This window comes from Fistularia commersonii, chromosome 9 (assembly GCF_037954325.1).
Source record: "Fistularia commersonii isolate RoL2024-O1a breed Wild chromosome 9, RoL_Fcom_v1.0, whole genome shotgun sequence".
Classification (NCBI taxonomy): domain Eukaryota; kingdom Metazoa; phylum Chordata; class Actinopteri; order Syngnathiformes; family Fistulariidae; genus Fistularia; species Fistularia commersonii.
Genome location: NC_141292.1, coordinates 4,369,752 through 4,388,710, shown reverse-complemented (window position 1 = coordinate 4,388,710; position 18,959 = coordinate 4,369,752). Strand labels below are relative to the sequence as shown.

The 18,959-nt window shown below is 40.4% G+C and overlaps 1 protein-coding gene across 4 annotated transcripts in view; it reads left to right on the top strand.

The window, feature by feature from the left end:
* Positions 1-544: 544 nt before the first annotated feature.
* The window catches only part of ctif (CBP80/20-dependent translation initiation factor), a 54,509-nt gene continuing 36,094 nt past the window's right edge, over positions 545-18,959 (top strand). For 2 of the 4 annotated variants that reach the window (XM_086152061.1, XM_086152059.1), the window contains exons 1-7: positions 545-677; positions 10,115-10,349; positions 11,414-11,485; positions 11,937-12,059; positions 13,174-13,247; positions 16,061-16,165; positions 16,295-16,373. In XM_086152061.1, the coding sequence (XP_086008187.1) occupies positions 10,173-10,349; positions 11,414-11,485; positions 11,937-12,059; positions 13,174-13,247; positions 16,061-16,165; positions 16,295-16,373 (630 nt within the window). In that variant the 5' untranslated portion in view covers positions 545-677; positions 10,115-10,172. Of the gene's footprint in view, positions 678-9,368; positions 9,460-10,114; positions 10,350-11,413; positions 11,486-11,936; positions 12,060-13,173; positions 13,248-16,060; positions 16,166-16,294; positions 16,374-18,959 lie in introns of those variants that run through there. The other 2 variants (XM_086152060.1, XM_086152058.1) reach the window with 1 other exon arrangement.

Sequence of the window (18,959 nt, the reverse complement as noted above, 5' to 3'; positions counted from 1 at the left end):
ATTCTTAGAAAATAAAAACAAACCCTGCAAAAAGTTTTTTTTTTTTTTTTTTTTTTTTTTTTAAATCAAACATCTCTATGTGGGGGTACCTTCACAATGAATTCCATTTCCTTCATTTCAAATTGAGTCCTGTTTTCTTGACACATTTTGGTGTCTTTAATTGACTGGAAAATTTGTAAAAACAAATCAGATTATTAAAAAATTAAAATTAACTACAAAAAAATGTAGTTATTTAAATCAAGCGTCTCAATGGATCAATACTTTTGCAATGAACTCCATTCATTTCATTTCAAAATGAGTCCCGTTTTCTTGACACATATTCGTGTCAATAATTGATTGGCAAGTTTTTAAGATAAAATCAGATTCGTAACAAATAAAAACAAAAAAATGTAGTTCTTTAAATCAAGCCTCTCGATGAAGTTTCTCGATATACTACATTTCCCATAATGCACCACAATGAAGCGCACGTGTCACCGCTGCTGGCAGACCGGACTCAACGTCACATTCCTGCATTCCGCTTTCCCAGTCTGGAACGTCGGAGTTGCCACCACATTGCGAACGTTAATCCTCTTTCCCCACTTTTTTGGTGGGGTTGAGACACACTTACACCCATGACACGGCGGATTTGATCCCAGGAGGGGGTCCCGGATTCATCTGGAGACACAATCTCACTTCGGGTAAGGGATTAGTGTTATTATGAGCCGGCGAAGATGTGTGTCTGTGTGAGCGATACAACACTTGGAACAGACGCTGGCTTTTAACAGGGGAGACGTCGGCGTGGGCGACCTTCTTCTTGCTAACACTTGAACACCGGACCTGTTGACATGACAAGACCCACGCCACGCGGGTTTCCACTCGATCGGGTTTTCGTGGCCTCTTGTTTATTGTTGTACTTTGAAGCTAACGCTAGCCGGCTGGTTAGCCGCAAAGCTTGCGTCACCATTGTTACCGGCGGGTGATACCGCGGGCAAACGCGCCAGGGCGTGGAAGCGCCTCCAGATGTGGCCCCGTGGGTTCCACAGTGGGGGTAATGTCGTGGGGTACACCTCCGTGGACACCCCCCCTCCCCTTTTCGGGAAGAGACACTTAGCAAATAGAGACACCTCGGTGCTAGCATCTGAGCCAACATGGGCGTGGTTAAGGCTGGACAAAGTAGAGGGAAGCGTCTCCGGTGTGATAAATACACGCTTGTTATTACTGTCCTCTATGTGATCGCGGAAAAATCACGGCCCCCACGCCGTTTTTTGCAGAACAATCATTTGCAGAAATAGCCATTCCTAAAAAAAAGAGCTGACTTCCTGCAGAGCATTAGCCTGTTTGAGCTGTTGACACGCACAACACAGCAGCACATCTGCTGCTGCTGCTTATTTGTCAGGCTATTGAAAAGTGATGGCGCACCTCACAAGTACACTTTTGCTTTTTTCTTCTTTTACAAGTTGATCTGCATGAGTTTTTGATCAGAAGGTGAACCCAAATGGATATACGATTAATTTGAACTTGAAAACTTGTAGTGTTCTGAACGATCACACCTTTTTTGAGTATTTGCCGTTCAGTGGCCTGTCCTGTTGTATTACTTGTTTCATTTTAGATCATACCCCAAGTCACATTTGCTCACAGCGTGCCATAGATTCCTGTCGTTCAGAGACAGATTGGATCAGAGGGACTCAGGGAGTTAAAGGAATGTCTGCATGCTACCACAAGTAAGGTAATAGAGACCCTCCTGACTGGGGTGAGACCAGATTTGACACACTCGTGCTAAAGAGTGCTGATTCATGTGATCTCTCATACAGCGATCACATGCAGATCATAGACAACACCTCACAAATTTGTAATAGTCATTCACATCTCGGATTAATTAAGGTGAGACTGTTTTTTCCTTTTGACGAAGGGCGTCTGCACGGTGTGCGTTCCTTGGTCACACTTTTGCAGCGTCCTCGCCAGAGGCCATGCAAATTCATCAGGCGGCCTGCCGGTAAGTCAGGTTCGGCAATGGTCTGATTACATTCATCTTGTTTGTCATCAAACAAAAGTTGTCTTTGTCAAATGAAGGTAACTTCAAACCATGTGTGACTGGAAAATTTGGATTCATAGACGTCAGCGTCATTATATCATCGTTTCACTGAAAGTCATGCCAGACACATTAACTTTTGTTATTATACTGCTCTTTTTGTGTGACTGTAAGTGCCAATGCATGAATTCAATCCCTTAGACGTTGACATTATACTTCATGTATACATTCAGGTTAGGCAATATGCAGTTAACATTGTTATTATTGTATCTTTTATTTATTTTTGTTGCACAAACAACTTTTGTTCAAGGTTGTCCTCAGTCACCCCCCCATGACTGGCACTTTCTTGTTATGTAAAAGCTGCTCTGGCTGATGTCTGTTGACTCAGCACAGGAAATTGTGTCATCCTCGTCACCCACTTTGCTTTGAGTGAACGTTTCTAATTTTAGATTGTGATGTATTATAATTAAGTTGGCAGATAAAACAAAAAACAAACACACTGAAACCTTGAACCTATAAACCTTGACAGTGAGTTCACCCCTGTGAATTTGTGACAAACTATTTCACTAATCAACATAGGGAACATTCTGTGAGAGATTTACTCAGATGTTGTGGATTGTGAGTTAAGCTAACTGTTACCTTTGTGCCCCTGCTGTACCTCAGCTCTAAACTTTGTAATATTGAGTGACATCTTTGTTACATATTACTTCTGCATAATACATATAGTGGTGAGTTAATCAAGTGTGTGTGCGTGTGTGTGCGTGTGTGTGCGTGTGTGTGCGTGTGTGTGTGCGTGTGCGCGTGTGCACTTGCATTTGGTATTGGATCTTCTATGCAGTGTATCATCTGAGTTTACTGCTACATCTTGAAATATCAGGCCATATGAATATTGATACTCAATTTTGCTTTATAAATCACTGCTTAAAGGCAAATGTAAATTATTTGAATATGAAATAATTACTGAAATATTATGGAGACTAGCATTCTTTTTACTATGTAATTCAATGCAATGGACATGGACTGGAGTTACATGCTAGATAATGATATAAAGAACAGATTTGTTGTTGTTTTTATTACTTTATCTTTATTTATTTTAAGGGGATGTCCTGATCCCATCCCCAACATCCCTATCAGAGCAGTGATGACTTTATGTATTGTTTTTTTTTCCCATTCAACACAGAGTCGAGCCTCATCCTTTGTTTTACGTCAGACGTTGCACACACCAGAAAACAAAGAACACAATTTGTGGCAGAACCAGCAACCATGAAAAGGTTTTTTTTTTCAACCATGACCTTTAACTCTTTTGTAGAATCAATACTGCACCATTTAGAATCATACTTTATTTCTGTTAAATCAATAACATTAGAGGAAAACTTGGATACGGGCGTTGTTTTTCTACGTTTTTACAAAAGTATTGGATCTGGACGTAGAATTGGCACATACTCAAACTTGAGGATCTCAATCAGGAAATCAATAGCCTCGTTCCTATTGTCATACTCTGCTCAATGATCAGCTGGTCAATGGCCAGCTCATCTCAGCATGCGTTGCAGCGTTTACCCTTCACTGATAAAATACTCAAACTGATCTTTTTACAGAAAGAGATAATTGATTTTTTCGCTGATTGAAACTGCGCCTGTCTACATATAATTAGACTGGCGAAGCATTGTCAGTGCAGCGTCAACAACCAAGTTATCTGACATCCTAGCATCTGCTGAGTACTGCTTCCCTGTGATTCAGCGATTGAGTCAGTGAGCCGGTGAACTTCGCCCTCAGAGGTAAAAAAAAAGTAAGAAGAAACTGAATTTTACTCATGCTTTTTATTGAAAAAATGATGTGCAATACACACGTCGGTGTCAGTGCGTATCCTGCTGCACGCTTGCGGAAAGGGGTGGGAGTTGCCTGCATTAAAGTAGAACACCCAGACAGAGGATGCTGAGCAGAAATATAGCCTCATTTCGGTGTGAGCAGCTGCTCATTATGTCGCCTGCAATGTATGGATGAGTGAATGGGAATCAAGGAAAGAGAGCGTGACTGATCACATAAGTCATGATTCAGGAAAATCTGCAGTAGCTTTTATCAGAGAAGGTGGCAGCTTATTGCCGAGGATATAATTCCCATAGCTTTGAGAACGGATGCAGACAAATCCACTTCCAAATTCATAGAGTGCATCCTGGGGGAAAATCAGTTGCGTGACTGTTTCGGTGGTTTTGTCGCTGACCTTTTGTCGGCTTGTTTTTTTGTCATCATCTCACATGACCTTACTCAACCTTAACCGATAATGAACGCCCCTCTGTTGCAGACCAACCTTTGTTGTCACTCTATTCACTTGTGTTTTCACCCAGTTGAGAGGCCTCGGAACTACCGCATATGGTCATACATGTCCTAAGTCCCATGAGCTCAACAACATGCTCACACCTCTTTTTACGTGTATACGCATGTACATATAAAAGCATGGACTCGCTACGACCCTAATTGTTCTACCAGTACTGCACATGCTCACTGTTGTGACATCAGGTCACTGCTGGTGGACAATGCCGCCTTTGTTTAAAGTGCTCATAACGTACCCATACACACACATGTGTCTGTGTATACTTTTCGATTGAGGTCGTTGTTTTTTTTTTTTTTTTCTTTTTTTTTTTTTTTTATGTCACACTGTATGATTGGATTGTCCATAGACTCTGCAAACTTCCTTTAGGAATTCACTGTGTTGATAAATACACAATCAGTCTCTGTGAATACATAGTAACATGGCAATTAGGCCCATTACCACAAGTTTACCACAAATTTATTTCTGTCATCATAAATTTTATACATATGTTACTCTGTGTGTGTGTGTGTGTGTGTGTGTGTGTGTTGTTGGCATGACTTGTCACAGGTCTGCGATATTTCACATGCCATGGAATGATCACATAATTCTATAATTACCAGGCATTTTAACCAATGTCAAATAGGGGCGGCGTGGAACGGGAGGTAGAGCAGTCGTCTTTGGAACTGAACATTTCTGGTTCAATTCCCGGTACCTCGTAGTGTGTGTCGAGATGTTGTTGAGCAAGACAACGAAACCCCAAATGCTCCACCTGCTCTGGTGGATGGCAGCCTACCGCTCATGGTTCATCCATGATGGGTTCATTGCAGAGATCGAGTCTCACCACGGGGATTAATAAAGGATAAATTGTTATTATTATTATTATTACATACAAAGGTCTGAACTGAAAGTGGATTTTTGAGAGCAGGGCCAGTTTTTTGAGGGAGTGAATTAAGGTTTAGTGTAAACATTTGAGTCGGTGCGTGCCACACTCCATCAAGGGATTTCGGGATCAATTAATCCAGGATTTGACTTTTCATTAATGTATCAAACAACCAGCCTCTTGAGAGTAGTGCCTTTGTATTTATCCTGTGTATCATCTGTACCTTCCCATACACATGTCTCTCAAAAATAGGCATGTCCTTTGACATCTAACCCCAACTACCAGTTTGTTAAGCCAACCGGTCCGTCGTGGACCAGATTAGATGCATTAGCAGCTCCTCGCCGTATGGGGTGGGAATGCTCGCTTGGATTTCCCCTCAGGAGATCTGGTCTCATGTTTAACCTTGTTTGGGTTTTCAGGATTATTGGTCTTAATGTCTGGATGTTGTGTAAGCATACGCAAAGACTCCGCAAATCACTGAAGCTTGACAATGTTTTTCACTTTACACTCTGCGGTTGCTCTCGGGTTTAGCCGCCTGACATGAGGTTGTATGTTTGGAGTCTCCGAAATGCCTGAGCGTATTTCAGAATGTGCATCGCAAAAAATTCAGAAATATCATCTCCAGTGGGCGTAAGATCTGTGTATTCTATCTAGAATTCCAACCGCTATCATTTTGACATCTTCCTATGCAGAGACAGAGGAAAGCTTGACCCAAAGAAAGGAAAAATGTTCTCATGACAGAACATATTTGAGTTTCACCGCCTCTCGAACAAAGAAACAGTCGTGCGCGGTGCCATGCTGTGTCTGTCTTGTCAGACTAGTATCTGTCTAGATGTTGCAGGCTGTGCACTGATTTGCATTTTTCCAGTTGTGATTTATTTCTCGCGGCCTGTGACATTAATGCTCATGTGCGCCGTGCACTCGGCTCGATGTCTGTCTCTGTGATTCCCTGGATCTTACAAAGCCTCCTTTGACATTCATTTGTGTTTATTTGCCAGCTGAAAGCTGTAATTCACACGTAAAGTGTGCATGAAATTTTGTAACGGCTCTATTTTTCCGAGATATATTGCGCATGTTAGCTCCTATGCAGACTTCAAATGTATGAAAAATATAAGTTAACAGTGTATTATTCATGAACTCACTCAAGCGCCCAGCATGCAGCATGATTTTTATTTATTTCCTTCGAAGAACAATGTCAGGACTCGGCCTTAAACAAGCCTACTTTTCTTTTTTTTTTTAAATGACTTAAACTGTTATTTGGAAATGTCAGTGAAGTAATATTTAAACAGCAGAGAGTAGAAATATATGATTTTAAGTACATTCATTTCTTGATCTTTGAATACATTTTTTATGAGTCACTGAAAATATTATCTGATACATTACTCTCGACATTGTTTACCCACAAAAAGGAGGAGCAGCAACAAGTCCAAAAACCTATTGACAGTCCACATATTATCATTTCCTGACACAAACAACAAATGAACACAAGATTCTCAGAACTCCAAACAACACCGCTGGATTTTGCGCCATGCTTTAAATGTTTCTATGTGTCTGTTTGAAAAGACGGGACTGGAGATAAACAGTGACGTCAACTTGCGTCCCAGTCCAACAGGGCCACAGATAAAAACATAGATCCAGGACAGTATGGCAGGCTGGTTCAACTGGAACAGGTGGTACACTTAAAGGAGGGGGGAGCGACCTAATGACACTGCAGGGCGTGAGTTCACATATATAAGATCGGGGGCTGAAAGTTGAAATCGGAGAAGGGGAAGAGCAACAAAAGCAGGAAGACTTTCTGTACCTTTTATTAAGATTTCGCCATACTGATGTGCTTCTCTGGAAAACGGACAGCGACTAGTTTTTATTGTGCAATAGCAATACAACAGTCTGGCAGGCGCTTTTGGTCAATGCTCTACATCCGCATTTCAACAATCATCTAAATACCCGGTAGACCTTAAATTGTCTTTTTTTACTTTTTTTTTTTTGTTTTTGATTTTTTGGTTGTTTCCTCTCACTGCCATATGTTAAATTATGGCAACAGCTTATACTGCTTTTAGCAAATTTCAATTACATCACAGTGAATATTGAATTGTGAAAATTGTCTGGTCAACACTTGGTGCCAGGACTTTTTGTTATTTTTTTCCTGACAGATACACACTGCGTTCTCTTGATTTGAAGCAGGCTTATTAGAACTACGTCCAGCTCCTTTTGGAAACAATCTGCAGAAAAGGATATAAAAGGTGTATGAAATTGATTATAAAGTATTTCGCCTTTGTTTTGTTGTTTTAATCGGTGCAAAAGATAAAAATGTTCTTTGCATTGATACAACATTGAGGTTAAAAGCCTGCCAATAGGAAACAGTTTTCAACCAGAAAAAAGGCGCAATCTATTGTGAACTCGAAGCACAGTCTAAACAAATGTCATTTGAAAAAAAATGCTTCCCCTGTGGAGCCATTTTAAATAACTTTCCTGTTGAAATAAATATTAATCCCTGGAAAACCATCCCGGAAAGTGCACGTTTTGAGACCTTGTTCTGTCAATGTCAGACGTTTTTCAATCAGACCAATGGTTGTGGACGAGCAGAGTCCGTTTCTCAAAATTTAAGAGATCTGTGTAAGCTGCCCGTGAGGTGTAATTTTGCGTGTGAGTGTGTGTGTGTGTGCGCGTGTGTGCGTTTCAGATGTGCTACTTTAAAACAGCAGCTCTTTCTTCGTCCAGGTCAGATGAATCCCTGATGCTTTCTCTCTTACACCCCGCGGGGATGACTGTTTTTTTAATCGCAGTTTGTTATTTAGTAGCACATTAGAAACTCCATTATTCGAAAAAAAAAAACCATTTCAGCGATTCAGCGAATGTAACTGGCACACAACACATCCACAGAAAATTAACTGTTAAATGTGGACTTTAGATTCTCGTTTCCGAGGCAACACATCCGTATGACAATTAACACATGGAAACGGGGTTCAATTTAGATTTTGGTCGTATGATGGTGTTTTTTTTTTTGGATGAATAAATTGCACACAAAGGCCAGGTGATTTCTTGTGCCGGCTCAGTCGGCGCATGAATGAACACGTCACTGGAAGGCTGATGTGAAGAAACTGACAGTCACAGAGAGAACCGGACCGAGCTGCTGCATTAATGGACGGGTCAATAGCTATCGGCAGCGGTTTGTCCTCTGGCAGTAATTCTATACGATATGTCAAGGGCATCAATCGGACGTTTAGCTGGACGGCATCCAGCACCAATATGGATCAATAGCCTTGTAAAGAAAACAACTCGGAATATAAAATGTAACAGAATGGATTGAGCGGGGCCTTCCGGTCAGCATATTTATATTAAAAGCAGTAACTGGAATCCAATTATTCTAGTGTTTATTAAAAGTTGAATGCAGAGTTTTGGTTAGAAAAGTATCAAGGTGGTTGGTTGGAGTTTTATTGTTGTGTGCTGGCTATTAACAGGCCAGCATCAATGGATTGACGCATGGATTTCTGATAATGGGATCGGGACGTGTTGATTGCATAGGCCATTATCTCACACCTCCCTACTCTGACCGCTCATGTGAACGTTTTTGTATTTTATTTCTATATTATTTCTGATCATACTGATGATGATGACGAGCTTAGGTTGTTTTGCTGTGCGATATTTGCTGAGATACCAGCGCCGGAGTTGGAAAGTTCAGGCTCCATGTAAGAAATAGATCACCTTCGGGATAAAACCATCTTCTTTACCGTGACATTAAATAGCCCTGCAGCCAGACCTTGTGTACTATAGACGGTGAGTTGGCTGCAAACACACAGGGCTCCCCAGTGAGTCCCCAGGGCTCAGCAGATACCATTCTGCGTGCTCCAGGGCATAAATCCTCTTTGCATGGCTGGTGATCAAGCCATGATGTAAAGGAGCTTAGTAGCAATAGACAGTCAGGCAGGAAGCTGATTCCCTGTTGGCCAGTAGTCAGGTGATCAGATACAACACTGACAAGAGAAAGAGGGAGAGAGAGAGAGCGCTAGAAAGAGTTGGGCAATAATAACAAAGAAACACGGATTGTAAACGGTGACCAGAGGGAGTGTGAACGAAATGGTTCGAAGATTACCGGGCGGTTTTATAGAGGCACCTGTGCGAACGGAAATAAATGAGGGGCTGCTCATGTTCCACACCAGGAGAGACGCTAACTAGAACGATACTTTGGGAGCAACTTTTGCGAAAAATGGGACGCCGTTGCCAGCAATGAAGTGATTTTCTGTGGTTGTGCGTTCGGATCATGAGGTGAGAGTTATAATCATCGTCATCCTGTCGGTGTTACAGGAATTGAACTTGAATCAAACATAGTTTATCATTACCGAAACTGAAATCACTACCTCGATATGGGTTAGGTGCGGTTGCAACATTTTTGGCAATGTTGACCTTTGTAAACTACGAATGTTTCCTGTCAGGTTTCAAATTATTTAGAGACAAGTTTTGTAACTTTCCCTGTGTGGTAAAAAAAAAAAAAAAAAAATATGTAGATGCGTTCAGAGGTTCATAAGAAATTGGATGATGGCATTAATAAGTAAATTATTTTCTGCGTTGCTTATATAATATTACATTTCTTTTTCTCTCCGAATAATGTATTTGTTTTTAATTGCAATGGATATCCTTAAGAAGAAGCTCAAGAAGTCACAATAGCCATTAATGACAAAATAAAATCCAACTGGACAGTAATAATTTCAACAATCTGTTATCAAGGTTAAATAAATGGGCTCCGGGTATTTCCCAGCTTAATCAGAAAATCACACACGCTGCTTTAAAACGTATATTTGTATTCATTGTATATTATTGTAAGCCCTCTGGTTAAGTAACAATAAATGTTCCACCATGAGAGCTTCCCCTCAAACTGAATTTTGAGTGTCATCTGTCTGTTTATCCTCATTTTTCTGCACAGGTCACTTTCCTCCTCCCCTTCCCCACCTCCCCTCCCGCCCATCACAGTGCTGGTTGCCATGGAGAACTCCTCGGTAGCATCAGCATCTTCCGAAGCCGGGAGCACGCGTTCGCAGGAGATCGAAGAGCTGGAGCGCTTCATAGACGGCTACGTGTTGGAGTACCAGGTGCAGGGGCTTCTGGGAGACAAGGCCGACGGAGACTTGGACTTGGATCACGACGGCAAGGTTCCACAGGTCTGAGCCGTGGCACTTAAACATTTGGATCTTCCAAAACCAGCAGAACGGCTTACATCAAATTATTATTATTTTTTTACAACTGTAATCACAATATCCAGACGCCTGTATTGAAGAAAACAACGGTCACGTCAGATACACGACGCTATTAATTGACTGTATTTCCAGCTAAATTAATAGTTTAATTTTAATGAAGACTTGTGAATACAGTGGTCAGCAGCATCACTTTTAAATATAAATAATCTTCTAAATTGAAAAAATGTTGTTCCCTCCATTTACTAATTTCTTTTTGTTTCGGCCTTAAGTTCTCTGAATTCTTTACCTACTCTAGTCATAATTTAATGTTACATTTGATCTTATACAGTATTTATTTGTATTTATTGCTTGCCAATGATTTTCTCAAATATTTTCAATAATTCATAATAATGAACTATTTCAAGTACCGGTAATTTTAAAAGAAAAATTATTTTTCATTTTTTTGCCGATTGTATTGCCATCTCACTCATTGCTTTTCTCAATATTTTGAGAGATGAGATGAGATGAGAACAACTTTATTTATCCCGAAGGAAATTGTTGTGCCAGAGTATCAAGCAAAAACATAACAATAATAGATAATAGTAGGAAGTAGGGAGACTAAGAAATACAATAAAATATAAATTGTCAAGGTTAAGGCTTATCAAGTGAATCAATTCAATATCAATTTTGAATCCTAAAATAATAATATCCAATGATCGATTGGTTGTCTGTATAAAAACAAGGCTCGACAATGAAATTAATTCTAATAAAAAGTGATATGCTATTCAAATTAAATTGATAGTTAGAATCTTCAATTCTTCCAGGAAAGTGACTTAATCTGTTTTTTTTTTTGTTTTTTTTTTACAATACAGTCATAATGTAAGCCTGTGGCTTTAAGACTATCAACACTATTTAGTCACCTTCAATAGAAATAACATCCAGAAACTATTGTAGGCTCTGACCTCCATCAACTTATGTTACTTCCATCCCGCACATAATTCTTTCTCACAATAATGATCGCATCTTCTGCCTCCATACTTCTCCTCCAGTGGACGGACGACTGCAATGACAGGAAAGATGGCAGCTGGACGTCTTCACGAGGGAGAGGCTCCTCCAAGCCAGTAAGAATCTCCGTTTGCCAGGGTTCTGTCTAAAGATGCAGTGGCTGTTATTTTTTTTTTTTTCTTAATTGACTTATCAGGAACATCACTGATAATCAGATCAGTCTCCATATAATGTTGCCCTTTCCATAATTAGTCAGATACTTATGTGCATTTTACATCATTTTAAGAGCAGCTTGAATCCGGTTGCGCCGAGAGGTGGCAGGTCTTTGGCAAAAATAGTAATAAGATGATTTGTGCGAAGAGTAGAAGTATTGTTCGACTGTGCCGAATGCTAGCGCGCAGCTCGTCCCCTGCAGCTCCTCCACAGATATCTGCTTAGCCCCTCAGTTTTGCAGCTACGTTTTATTACTTCCCTAATTTTTCTTTTCTATTTTTTGGGGGTTTCGACTCCGTGGCGGATAAACATTCCCAGTGAGTTAAAAACCTCTCCTCTCCTTCGACCGTATAGGACGAGTGGGAACACAGCAGCAATGGCAGTACGGGTTCCAGGCCCAGTTCGGGGTCCAGACCAGGGTCTGGCTCCCGTTCAGGCAGCAAGGGCCGAAACAATCACTTCAAGGGCTCCGCCAAGGTGCGACGCCGTCCCTCCGCGTGCCCGACCGTTTTCTGTCCTACTTGTGACTCGAAATGTGAGAATGGGACCGAAGCTCCGAAGTTCACTTTCCATTGGGCCCCGAGGAGACCGGCTTTTTTTTTTTTCGCATGACTTTGAAAATACCGACTTTCATTTATTACTCCTCAAGTCAAGCGCTTCTCCACGAAAAAAAAACAAAAATACCGATGCGTCACCAATTATCACAAACTGTTTCTCTACATGCAAGCAGAAACACTCCGGGCTCTGGCTGCATTCAAAGAGCCTCAACATTATTGATCATCACGACTCAGACCAGAGGTCGGAAAGCCGCGACTCCAGAGCCACATGTGTCTCTTTCCTCCCCCTGCTGAAGCTAGAATTTCATTAACATTCATTTTATTCCATTTTTTTTTTTTTTTTACATAATAATATATTTGAATAACATGGCAAATTATCATGTAGGATTAAAATAAAACCGTTTTAACTTTCATGTTAAATATAATAAGTACGCATCACAACCGCCGATGTGAGCTTTTACAGGCCTGTCATGCAGGCGCTAAGTGCTAACGTTCCGTAGCAAAAATCACATTAACCAGATAAAATAAATATGTTGGCTATTATTTGCAAAAAATGCCTTTTAATTTTTTGAATTCAGCTGTACAGCTGACTGCAAGCGGCATTTTTGGTTTAGCTGCAGGTGGATGATCTAAGTTCAGCTTTTAAGTTCCAAAATACAAGGAGGACTCAAACAGACGTTGAGTATTTTCTTTGAGAGTAACCTTCAATCAGGCGTGTGACTTTTTTTCAAAATGTTTTTCTTTCACACAGAAATAATATTTAATTATCTCTGTAGCAGTTTATTGATTTCATAAATGCAACATGCTTTAGTTTTTCATTATATATTCATTTTTGGGAAACTGCTCTGTGAATGTTTAAGGTTGCCGACCTCTGATTTACATTATTAATCCAGATCCTGCATGAAACATACAGTCCCACCTCTGCTGGCGAGGCATTTATATGAGATGTAACTTTACGGGTTCAAGTATCTTCAATTTGTTTTGAAATTTCACATCAGTTTTATCCATTTCCCCTTTCCTTGTTTGCCATTCAGAATGGGAACCGAGATGGATCCTTTGACATCCTCGGGACCGACATATGGGCCGCAAACACGATGGACTCACACGGGTTGGTACCTCCCTTTTGAATAACTCTTAATATAATGCATGACTCAGACGTCTGAATTAGTTTATCATCATTTTAAGTTTATTTTTGAAAAATAACCCAGCTAAGTGCAACACAAAAAAATTCAATCGTGTTTAAACTGGGACCAGCTTTTCAACAAGTGACAGAATATGAAAGTCGGAGGTAAGAAAGGAAGTACGGAAGATGTGTTGCCATGGTTACATCTGGATGGCAGCCTTTCCTGCCTGAGTTCCAGCCACGTTGGCACATCTCAGCCGACAGCGAGGACTGGAGTCCGGCAAAGGGGGGGGATGTAGTGAGATACGGACGAGTATTTAATCCACAATAAAAAACAGTCATGTCTTCACCCTTGACAGCTCTTTGTTTCACCATGAGCTAAAAAGTCGTCGCCATGAAAAGACAACTGTTTGAAAAACTGAAAATCTCGCAGACAGAGGACTTAAGGAATTTGCTAAAAGACATTAATGAAGAGGCGGCGCGTGCCTTTCCTGCTTCCGTATGCCAGGGAAGAACAACTTAGTGTGTTCTCCATGTATTTGTGTTTCCTTGTCTTTTAATAGCAACTCAATATCATCAGGGGCATATATATCAGCAACATACAGTATATAGCCAAATTGAAATGGTCAAGAGACCATCTAATATCACAATAAATAATTACAAGCAGAAGATGAAGGTTGTAAAACCCTTTTTCATTCTATTGAAAAAACTTAGAAGTTACCGATAGACCATCTTCAATTTTTTTTTGCTTGTTTTCAGTGGTTTCTTTGAGAGGTTTTCTCAGATTTAAAAGTAAATAAATGAAGGGAAAAAAGAAATATGTATGTATGTATGTATGTGTACACATATATATATATATATATGTGTGTGTGTGTGTGTGTGTGTATACACGTGTATGTATATACATATATATATATATATATATATATATATATATACATACTGTAGCTATATTGCGCTCAGGTAAGCTGTCTACTATTGTTTCCTTTACATCACAATAAACTAAGCCATATATTTGGCTAGAATTTAATTCACAGGATTTATTCCTGAGAAATACCAGTTTTTATTAAACAGAAGCCAAGTTGTCTGCCGCTTAACATCTTGGATGGGAGTGACATCTCCAGAGGAGCTTCCTTCCTTAATTCTGCAAGTGTGCCGGTTATTGCAGGCCTTATCGTTCACGTCGATATCTTCCAGAAGTTGTCAAGATCTGTTCTCGGGCCCCGATGGGAGGGCATTTTTGAAGAATTCAAGTCATCCTGTTCATTTGATTGAAATGAATCAAAAACAGAAGGATACAGAAATGAACTGAACTGTCATAATTTTCAGACCCCTTTTTAAACCATCCAAGGAGAAATTCGGTTGATTCTATGATTCTGATGATTTGATATGATTCTAGTCCAGTTGGTATCAGACATGAAGGAGGAATTCTTTCTATTTTTAAATAAATTAGGTGGGTGACAAATTACTTCTTGCAGTTAATAAATGGAGAATAAATTGATCTTACATTGCCCAGAGACTGCAGTTGAAAATTTGCCAGCTGGCCAATAGTTGTGCAGTTACAGAAATGTTCATTCATGCGCACTGTCTCTCTTTAAACTGGTAAATTAAAACTGGTCAATAAACAAATAAATATCTTGTGTCAGGCAATGGATGAAAACATCTTTTTTTTTAACACCAATGCGTTTTATTTTTCCAAGTAAATTTTTACAATCCCGTCAGAAATTCAGAGTAAATCTTTTTATTCTTATAGATTTTATTTTATATTTTTTTTTGTCCGATTTTTTTCATTTTCTGTCTTGTTTTTGATTACTCTGAACCTGAGAGCTGCAGTCTCCGAAATTTCTTTGCACTCTGTGTAACGACAATAAAAGCCTTGAATCCTTGAATTTTGACAAAATGTAACAGTCCCTCAGTTTTGGATAAAATACAACCTTGGACGCTCAAATCCCATTCAAGAAAAGGTGGGAATAGCTGAAAAGCTGCATTTAAGGATAACTGTTAGGTGACCAAACAAAAAAAAAAAAAACTTTTTTGAACATCTGTTAAGAAACATACATGTACAAGGGCTGGCCAGAGAAACTACCATGACCTACCGTGACAATGAGGTGATACACTAACTTACCAGAAGCTTTTCCATGGTCAATTAAAATGGAAATGGGACAAGTCAAATGTTTCCGCGCTTAAATTTGTCTTATAAATTCCAAATCCTCCCCGCTGGTCAGCGTCACACATTATTTCCATCAAGTTTTTCCAGACGTCCACGATGCTCTTCCTGCTGTAATGGCCAACATGCCGAGCAGAGTTACTTGCTGTCAAAGAAAACAAATGACTTCCTCCTGTGATTGAATAACTTGGCAATAATTAATCCGATACTCTGTCATGTACCTGTGCCAGTGCAGTCACACACTGGTGTGTTTCTTAACCAGATGATGTTTGGAAAGGTTGTGCTGACTTCGGGGAGGAAAAAGGCAATTTGCCGCGATCGTTTCAGGATGTAGTAATCGTTCCTTGGCCACGTGCATATTCAAGAAATTACGCTTTACATTTGCAATTTTGCAGTCATTTCTTGAAGTGAGTTTCATATCTCTGCTATGATACACATTACCGTTTCTCTTCTATCTATTTTACCGTTTTAATTCTTTTTCTGTGCTAGCAGCTGACTAATACAGCTCATTAAAAGCTGTAAAGCACATAGGAACCGCCGTGTTAACAGTTTTACACCAAGTTTACTAACAAGCCTCCTACTTTCTTGGACGCACCGGAATGAAAGCTGTTTTATTTGGTGTCTCTCGCAGAGGCGCAGGTTGGGATGTGCAGCCAGAGAAGCTGGATTTCAGCCATTTCCACAGGAAACACCTCAGAGGCACGCCAAAGCACCTGCCACACATTGACAGAGAGGGGTAAGACCAGAGGCCATCCCATAATACGTGAACTCTGCTAATGGTGTCGCTTGTGCTGTATCTCATACCTCTTTGCATTCACGTCTGTCTGTCACTCATTCTTTGTCTTTCACGCTTCCTGTCTTTCAGCATGAACAAGAACGCGTTTGAGGAGGACGATGGCATAGACATGAATGACATCGAAATGTTCCTGCCGCATTTGCGCTCTGTAAGTTGCCTTCGTTTTCTATGAAATGAAATGCTCCTATATGGGTCGATTTTCTGATGCGTGGAAATGCATGACTCACTATAAAACACCCCCGATGAAGTACGTTTTTGTCACACTGAACCTAAATGCAGCACAAAATGTCACAATAAAAAAAAAGCAATACAATGCAATGTATTTTGGTCTAAGAGCGCCATCTGGTGGCACAATAGAATTATGCAGCATGAAAGTGCGGTTGATGCGGTTTCCCAGGTCCAGATCAGCAAAGCAGGAAGTCACTGAAATAACTAAATCGTTGGTTTCGGTTTTTTTTCAGTCTTTGAAAAACAAGTTTCTCCATCACTTCCCAGGATTTTAAATGTTTTTATGCAGGTCATGTCACATTGGTCGATTACAAATGCTGCCTCCAACTGGCAAATTTGTGGATCGCACTGAAACTGCCACACAGATAAAGTGTGCACCGACATCTAGTGGTTGTATTTTTATTTACCGGCTTGCTGTCGGTTAATGAATTTTATTTTAACTTTGAATTTTGTCACTCTATGAATTCAGCTCAATCCCTTTCTGTCAGGATACCGAACATTCTGCTATTATTATAACACTATTACATAATGCATGGATTCAATTGGATAAACAATACGTCAACTGACTTTGCAGCTGTGTTTATCCTTGGAGGTCATTAGGTATTAAGCATTGTGTTTTCTAAGTTAATTTTCTGATTCATCAGGGCGGTAGAGTTCATTCGGGTTCATTGATGTCGCCCGCTTTTTTTTTTTTTTTTTTTTTTCCCCTCCGAACCGTGTTGTGAGCCAAGATATCTTCCATCCCTCACAGCATTCGAGCCGCCGTGTCTTCCTCTTTCCTTCCCCTCTTGGCGTCTGAGCCGAGGCGCGCACTCATAGTGTCCCGGCCAAGAACGGCCCGGTCGCGCTACCAGGACGGCTTCCTCATTGTGCACCCCGTGAGCCGTTTCCTCTCATTCACTTCACGCCAAGAGTAAGACGGGGTCAAATGCATTTTTTCTGGCATTCTTTGGGTCGGATGTGTGAAAACTGGGAAACAGAAACCGTTCCGCGAGAGAATGTAATCGCAGGGTTCTGTCTTTTTCTGTCCTTAAGCTGAGTTTCAGTCTTAAATGACCCTGACAGTGGTCCTCTTTCGCATTCCACCGGTGCGATATGTCATGTCCGGACATCTCTCTGGATCATTGTAAATCTCTGCTAGGGGAAGTCATGCATTGGCGAAGACAGCATGCTGATGCCCGGTTATCTCCTGAGATGATCCGATGGCAGTTCTCTCCCCGGTCATACCTAGTCACCGGGAGGGCAAGTTTCCATTTTCCACCTGGAGACCGCTGACGAAAAGAGAGACGAAGTAAAAACCTCATCTTTAAATTAATTTCGACTCAAGTGTTTGAAATTACGGGTTTGAGTTATGGAAATTGCAGCGTTGGATCGCACAAGTAAAGCGTGAAGGCTCCCAGAGTGGAGTTCAGATAAAAGAATAAAAATTGAAACGCTCCGGCTAGAAAGAATTCGGTGGATCTTTTAGAGGCCATTTTTGGTCCACGTTTATCTCATCTTCTCAAAAAAATATACTACATCAACGCCAATTCAAGAACCGTAAGTGGCACAAGGCTGGTCTTGTTTGATATGCAGCACAGGCAAAGTATATGAAAAAGGCAAACAAAAACAGACAAAAAAAAAAAAAAAACCCACAACAACCCATCATTCACACAAAACAAACCTGCATTTTAATTCATGGTCATTTGTTTTATGGTGGAAAATGTTATTCTGGTTCACGGTTTCGAACGCGTTTGTATGTGTCGGGATTTCACCTCCCGGAAGCCGCTGAGCCGCGAGAGGAAGAAGCCTAACCCAGAGTTAGCAGCAAGAGCGGTGACACATCTCTTGTTAGACACTGATACTGTTATTATTATTATTATTATTAGATTATTACATTATTATTATTAGTTATCATCGTTCACAGCTCGCAATTAAAAATATTTGACATCATCTGTATTACACTCATCCTCGCAACCCGACACAAACAATAACAATGTTTTCCTCTGACATTCACCTTTACTGTAGGTATTATATGGAAAGGCTAAATCATCCAAAGTCCCCAATCCGCGTTCCACTCTCCCTGCCAATATTCACTTCCCCTTTCCAGAAGCCAGAATAGATTTACTAATGGCCCTGGGAAGTGGAAAAAATCTTGTATGTCTGTGTATTGTGTGTTGTGTGTGTGTGTGTGTGTGGGGGGGGGGGGGGGTGTCTATGTTTTTGTGAGAATGGGCTTCCTACTTTTGCCCTCTGCTGTAACTACACCTTTACTGGCCTCTATGGAATGTCAATACACACACACACACACACACACACACACATACATACATACATACAAGCAGCCTTGACTTTTAGTGTTAAGGTTGCAGTGACCAAGCCTCCACGGGTCAGAGAGCTAGTATTTGATCCATATCAATCGTTGGGAAAATTTCAATAGCATTTGTTACGGGTTTATGCCTATTTCTTTCCCAATTTTACAAAACATCCAATTCAACACAACTTGTTCAAAACAAAAATGTCCAAT